The sequence below is a fragment of the Austrofundulus limnaeus genome, unplaced genomic scaffold (genome assembly GCF_001266775.1).
Source record: "Austrofundulus limnaeus strain Quisiro unplaced genomic scaffold, Austrofundulus_limnaeus-1.0 Scaffold3, whole genome shotgun sequence".
NCBI lineage: Eukaryota > Metazoa > Chordata > Actinopteri > Cyprinodontiformes > Rivulidae > Austrofundulus > Austrofundulus limnaeus.
This window is the reverse complement of record NW_013952405.1, coordinates 7,099,271-7,105,688: the sequence shown is the minus strand read 5'-3', so window position 1 is coordinate 7,105,688 and position 6,418 is coordinate 7,099,271. Positions and strand designations below refer to the sequence as shown.

Here is a 6,418-nt window from a genome sequence, read left to right as displayed (position 1 = left end):
GATTAGTCATCGATTATTTTAATAATTGATTAGTCATCGATTAATCGTTGCAGCCCTAGTTAGAGACCACGCGTGTGGCAAATACCTGATGCCAGAGTTCACTCCTCCCTACGCTAAGGAGTAGAAAAGAGGGAGAGGTGATAAAAAAACAAACAAGCAAATCCAAATTATCAACCTAATTTTAATTTATCATGCAATTAATTGATTTATTGCTTATCGCGACAGGTCTATTCGGAAAAAAAACCACATTCTGCATGATGTGCACAGGGCCATGAAATGCTGATGATTTGTGTGTCATTCAGCTGCCGGGAAGCAAAATATCTGGATCACTCAAACCATAAAGCTGCATCTTTTTCATCTGCAGCAACAAAGACAAATCTGTTGTGGTGATTTCCAGAGCACCTTCCTTTTCACAAAACGTGGGGAATGAGTGTGAGAAAATCAATTACCACTGTATGTGTGTGTGTGTGTGTACGTGTTTGTGTGTGATACAATTTAAGTGTCCTGTTGCTTGGGAAAAACAAGCACCTTCTCACTAAACTGACTGAGCCTGATGAATCAGCCGTTCTCACAGCAAATTAAAAACTAATTTCTTTCTTTATTCAGGGAAAGAGGTAATTTGGTCACATTATGTTGTAAAAAATCAATTGAAAACTGGTGAAGGTTTCTTTCATTAAATCAATTCAGTGCATCTACAAACATCTATATTTTCATTACAAGCATTATTACAGGACAGACAGTGGACTGCACCAGCAGGTAATATATAACTCAGACTCTCGGGGGGATTTTTACACATGTTGATGTGCATGCAGCTCTAGTATCTTCCTTCTTTATTTCCCTTTATAAAAGCAACAGCCACGCATTGTTCAGCATGGGATAYGAGGCTGAATTGTCTTGTATTGAGTCTCAGGCAAGCATGACAACAAAGCACCACCAGAGGAAAAAGAAAAACAGTAAACAGCTAAAAATCTACTCACCAGCTTGAAATCCTGAATGCTACAAATGAAGTATGGAGTATTGGGCCGCCGACTCTCTATGTACACACAATCTGCAAGTAAGAAAAAAAGGAGGGGATTTTAGAGATGATGTTCACACTTATCAGAGCTTTCATGATTTTTAAGCAGTCCTACTCAGTCATATATATAATTATTTTTGGCGTGTGTGTGCTGTTACCTCTGCTGAAAAGACGTTTTTCTCCTTGAGTCAAATTCAATTGGAATGCGAGTAATAGGATTAAAGACTTTTGGAGCACTACAAGGTTGCCGTTCCAAAGCAAACATTATGCCCAAGGGGAGTTGTGTTATTGTTCCACTCCATTTATACACCAGTGAGCGATACTGGCTTTAACCTCATCCTGTCCCTGAGTCATCACTGAAGGGTTGCGACAATGGAGTTAACATTGGAGAGACTAAACCTGCAGAGGGACTTGGGATATTTGAAAACTGGCAGTCTGCAGAACAGTTTCACTCACAGTTTAAATGAACCCTTCATTTCCATTTTGGATCACAATGTCTAATAGGGCTGGATATCATTTTGGACATATGTTTTTAAATACAGAGTTCACGATACAAAACGATTCTCGATACATTGCAGCTTGATTTGATTTCAGTATAAATTTTATACTTACTGCTCTGTGCCTCTGACACAGCAAAATATTATAAAATTATATATTTATAAATGTATAGAAAAATGTGTCTAAATGTCTGCTAACAGTCTGTTCCACCGGTGGGCAAAAACTGCAGTTTTTTTGAAAACCAGGGTGGCAGACGACTTCCTCCGGTTCTTACCTTCAACTTGACACCCTTACAAAAAATTCAAAAGGCTTTAAAAWTTTTCAGGGGCGAATGTTAAAGGATTAAAGGACAAAGGTGCTTTCAGAATAATGCTGGTCATTTTGATTACTCATCGATCGTCCTTGCAGCTCTTCCTTACTCTGAACAGGAATCTCCCATTGTTATGCTACCCCGTAAGGGATGGGGGTGTATCATTATTAATGGAAAGAAAACTGACACAATGTTGTTTTTTGTAAATTTTTATGAACAGCCATAATGTCTAAAATTAAAATTTTTAAATCTTTTAAATCCCCATTGTTTGACTGAATGTGCTTACAGAGATGAAAATAAAACACTGTTAACTAAAACTCTGCTTTGTTTTATTTCTGCTAACAGCAGCCAAAGCTAGRAAGCATTGTTTGTGGTGGACAATAACAAGTTTCAAGCCAAGGTTTCGCAGTCATTTAAGTAATTTATGACTGCTGCTTCTAATTTATAATCAGTAAACTGTTGTTGGCAGTAGTGATTACAAACAAGGACTAGAAATATTAAATCATTACACTGAAAAAAAAAAAGAAAACAAAGAATGACCTCACAAGCTTTATAACACTACTTTGAATCAAGAACCACTTTGTTTGTGGTTTTTAGTCTGGCGTGGAGTTGGTGCAACTTTGAAACCAGTTTTCCAGACCAAGAGCAAGATATTTGGTTGCTGAGTGGAAAAGAGCTGGTGCAAGACTAAACACCAGCTCAGAATAAACACAGGCACAGTCCCAGTCAAACAAAACTGCACCGAACTGTAACGTTAGAACTGGCTGAAATAATAATGACTTAAATTATTTTTATAACATATTATAACATTTTTATARCAGGGAGAATGTATCTTACCACTTTGTCATATGTCTAATTAGCTTTGAATTAGCTTGAGTGGGAAAAAAACACAGTAGTCCACCCTCCCGTCTCTCATTCATTTTTAAAAAGGTGCTTAATGATGTCAGCAGCAGCCCCTGTAACATTATGTGAGAAGTGGAGGCTGTGGCTGGCTGTGTTGTTAAATTGAATGTGACTGGTGGTATGGCCAGGTCGTGAACTCTCATCTCCTTAACAAAAACACTCACGCTGCAGAGGACAAAAACACACAGCCACTTCTGTCGAGAAGGGGGGAAAAATGAGGGAGGGGAAACGGCTAATGGTTACTGCGAAGCCTGGAAGAGCACTTTCCAGACACAGCCAGGTATTAATAGACTCACACAAAAAAGGACATTTAAAATCACCAAAATGTGTGCAATCAAACTGTGCAAAATTATTATTTAGGCACAAAAATCCTTCCTTGCTACGCAACAACAAAAACAGTGAATTTCCTGTCATGTTTCATTAAAAACCTCCCTCACGCGTTAATAAAAATGACTTGTATTCAGACAACGAGACGTTTCCTGGGGTTAGCTCTTCCAAACATTTGGCACAACAGTGTGTRGCACTTCTGCAGCTATTAATAATTATGAATGGAGACGACAGCTCACAGCGTTGTAAGCTCTAATCCAAATAATTTTAAAAAATTTAAAAGAAGAAGAGCCACCATAGGTAACATTTACACTGACAACACTAACTACTGGTGTTTATTTCACCACGGCCCATGCTGAGCCGTTTCACACCAGAGAAACGAGCCACACTTTCCCTAACAAAAGATTTGTAGCTACCTTTTATCCCCTCCCCCCCCCCTCTCTCTCCAATGACTGACATCGCCATCATCTGTTATTTATTTGTTTGTGTCAACACAGTTATCGATCTGGCTGTGGTTTATCTTACCGCTTGCAGAGGAAAAGAGGCCTGGGAAAGATATTAAATGGCCCTGACACCCAAGATACCATTTGTAGAGGTGCTGGTGTGTACAAGTGCGCCTCTGACATCATTGTCTTTGTTTTTTTGAGACGGTGTGTGAGTGCGTGTGTGCGTGTAACCCCAGGGTGGGCTTGTTATCTGCTGTGAGCTGAATGAGCTGTTCTAAAGGGTTGGGGGGGGGGGGGTGTTTATCGCCCACGCTGGGTCTGAGTGACGCATTATATCTCTCTCACTACTGCCCTCTTCCCGTTTCTCCCCCCCAGTCCTTCCTTTTCTCCCTCCTCCTTTACAGCATCCCTGGAAGTCATTTACAAGATAACATGAATGAAAATATCCATTGGTCCCATTGTGCGATCTGTGAGCAACGCAGGATGTGTATGTGTGTCGATGTATGTGTGCCTGTTGAGAGATGGAGAGAAGTTGGTAGGGGAGGAGGGAGCAGGATGGAGGGAGAGTGGGGGGAGGGCAGAGAACAAAAGGGACTAATCTGAAGGAGATGACATGTTTCAGAGGAGTCAAATCAGGGGAATTAGAGTTTAGTGTCCCCTCACCTTGGCGGCAAATTCATTTAGAGAAGCCAAATCTCTGTGTCTACACCCATGAGCACATCAACAGGCACAAAGAACAGACAGCGAGAATGAAAAAGATAGGAGGTGGTGGTGGTGGTGTGTAAGGGGGGAGGGACGATGGGGGGTGGACAGGGATCTAGTTTAATCATTCACAGACAGCATGCGCGTCTATTCTTCCAACGTCAAAAGCATATTTTGAATTCATTTCGGGCACTAAAACGTCTACTTCCTCAAGGGCATTTTTTGAAAAGCCACTGAGACGTAAAACGCTGCGAAAGTAAAAGTTGAGGTAAACTTTGAAAAAAAAATCTGCCGTTTGATCGAAAAATGAAGCAAAGAGACTCTGGGAGGTTATGTGGGGCAAGATGGTTGAAATGGGCATCCTGGCTCCTCGAGGGTCCGCCTGGCTTTTTCAACATTCCTGCCATTTTGTGTGCTTGGAAGAGGGTCTCCTTGCTCAAGTGGAGAAGTGGAAAGAGGAGGGAGGAGAGGGGTTTAACTGTGGCGAGGGGCTATGTGGGGGGGATGGGTAGTTCTTTTTTTYATTTTAAAGGACTGAAGTGAGTGCTGGCTGCATGGGTGTAGCTTTCGTTGCGAGAGGAGGGGAAACTAAAGCAAGGTCTTTGCAGAGATGCGCTCTAATTACTTCAGCAGCAGCACKTTTTAACTTCTACGATCTAATGCTTACTGCCATGTCACCCAGACAAAGAGCAGGAGCTCTATACTTTGATAAAAAGGGAATAATTGTGTAGCCACTGAGTGTAGTTCCTCAGAATGGAACACTTCAATAAAATCTAATCCCAGCAGACACGGTTTCTCCAGTTACCAGCTCCAGAGTTCTTGATTGATATAACCTCGCGACACACATTAAATTACTCAATATTCCTTCAGTTATAACTGTTTCCTACATTCTTTTAAGGCTGCCAAGCATGTCTAATCTAAAACACACCTTCCCTCAGCTAAAAGGATCGTGTGTTATTCAAAGATGCTGTTTAATTTGCTGCAGCATTCCAGCAGAAGATAGAGGCGGGAGGGAGAGGGGGGAGCTCTTGGATATTATCGGCTTGCTTTTCTCTTACAAGTCAACAACAATGAGCGATGTGAACACGRCCATATACGCCTGTGTTTTGTAAACAGCGCTGTGGGGAAGAGGAGGGTGTGTGTGTGTGTGTGTGAATATTTTAGGATACAAGACAAGCTTATTAAATCAAAAGGAGTGTTTGTTTAAGTCGTGCTCGCAGGCGGTGAAAGTCGGCCGTGAGGCAGGATGCACCTGCGTTGTTAAAAGTGGCGCTGGGCTCGAAGTGAAAGACACACACGCACCGACACAGGGCACGCCGCAATGGAGGAGTGCGACTTTAAACGAACTTGCCTCTCCTTTGGAGTGCTAATCCTAAAATTAAATGCAGTAATGACAGCGCAGTGGTCTGAGAGGCCTCGAGGGCCACTGAAGATAGAAAAAATGTGTTTAAAAAAAATCTGTGTTACGAGTGATTTTACAAGTTCCAGCAGTGTTTGTGAGCGACACCGACTGATGACTGAGGCTGCCTTGGCGGCCTTTGCTTCCCGCTGGCTTGGTCCCAGTAGGGTGGAGTTACATGCAGTCAAGGCCTAAAGGTGCAAGGACACGTGACTTTTGCCTCAGCTTCCCTTCCTCTACACCCTCAACCAGCCCAACAAGTCTGTTCTTCTCACTGGAAAAGTGGTGGGAAATACCTGGCAAGCAATACTATCAGCTCCCCACAACAGGGCAAGTCTACAGCTGACTGAGCTCCTAGGGGAGAACAGAGCCTCTTTGACAACACCCCCCACCCCCACTCTCCTTTCCCTCTCGGCTAGCCCACGCTTTCTCATTTAGCAGTCGGCAGGTGGTTGGATTTCACTAAAAAGCTCTTTTCCCGGAGTCTGTAGTGTCGGGAGAGATAGCAACACAGAGAGGGGTTTTTAAAAATAGATCTGTTGAGTTAACGACAAGCTACAGATTCATACTGCCACGTTTCAACAGGAAATGACTCCTAGGGCTCGTYTCTTACGTTAACTTGACTAGAAGCCCCTAAATGATTGACAGCTAGCCTCTGCAGCATGGAGGGACATGCATTTCTAATGTGTTGAGACAGTTGCCTTGGCTCTAGATTCAACATTTACCCAGTTACACTTCAGAGGCTTCTCATATAGATGTTCTAGATTATAACACTGAACATTTCCTCTCTAAAGCACACTGCATATTATATATATATA

General features: G+C 42.2%; 1 protein-coding gene across 5 annotated transcripts in view; it reads right to left on the bottom strand.

Moving 5' to 3' along the window:
- Positions 1-6,418, bottom strand: part of rerea (arginine-glutamic acid dipeptide (RE) repeats a) — a 146,634-nt gene that overhangs the window by 77,756 nt on the left and 62,460 nt on the right. For all 5 annotated transcript variants that reach the window (XM_014020440.1, XM_014020449.1, XM_014020457.1 and 2 more), the window contains exon 3: positions 978-1,048. In XM_014020440.1, the coding sequence (XP_013875894.1) occupies positions 978-1,048 (71 nt within the window). The remainder of the gene's footprint in view (positions 1-977; positions 1,049-6,418) is intronic.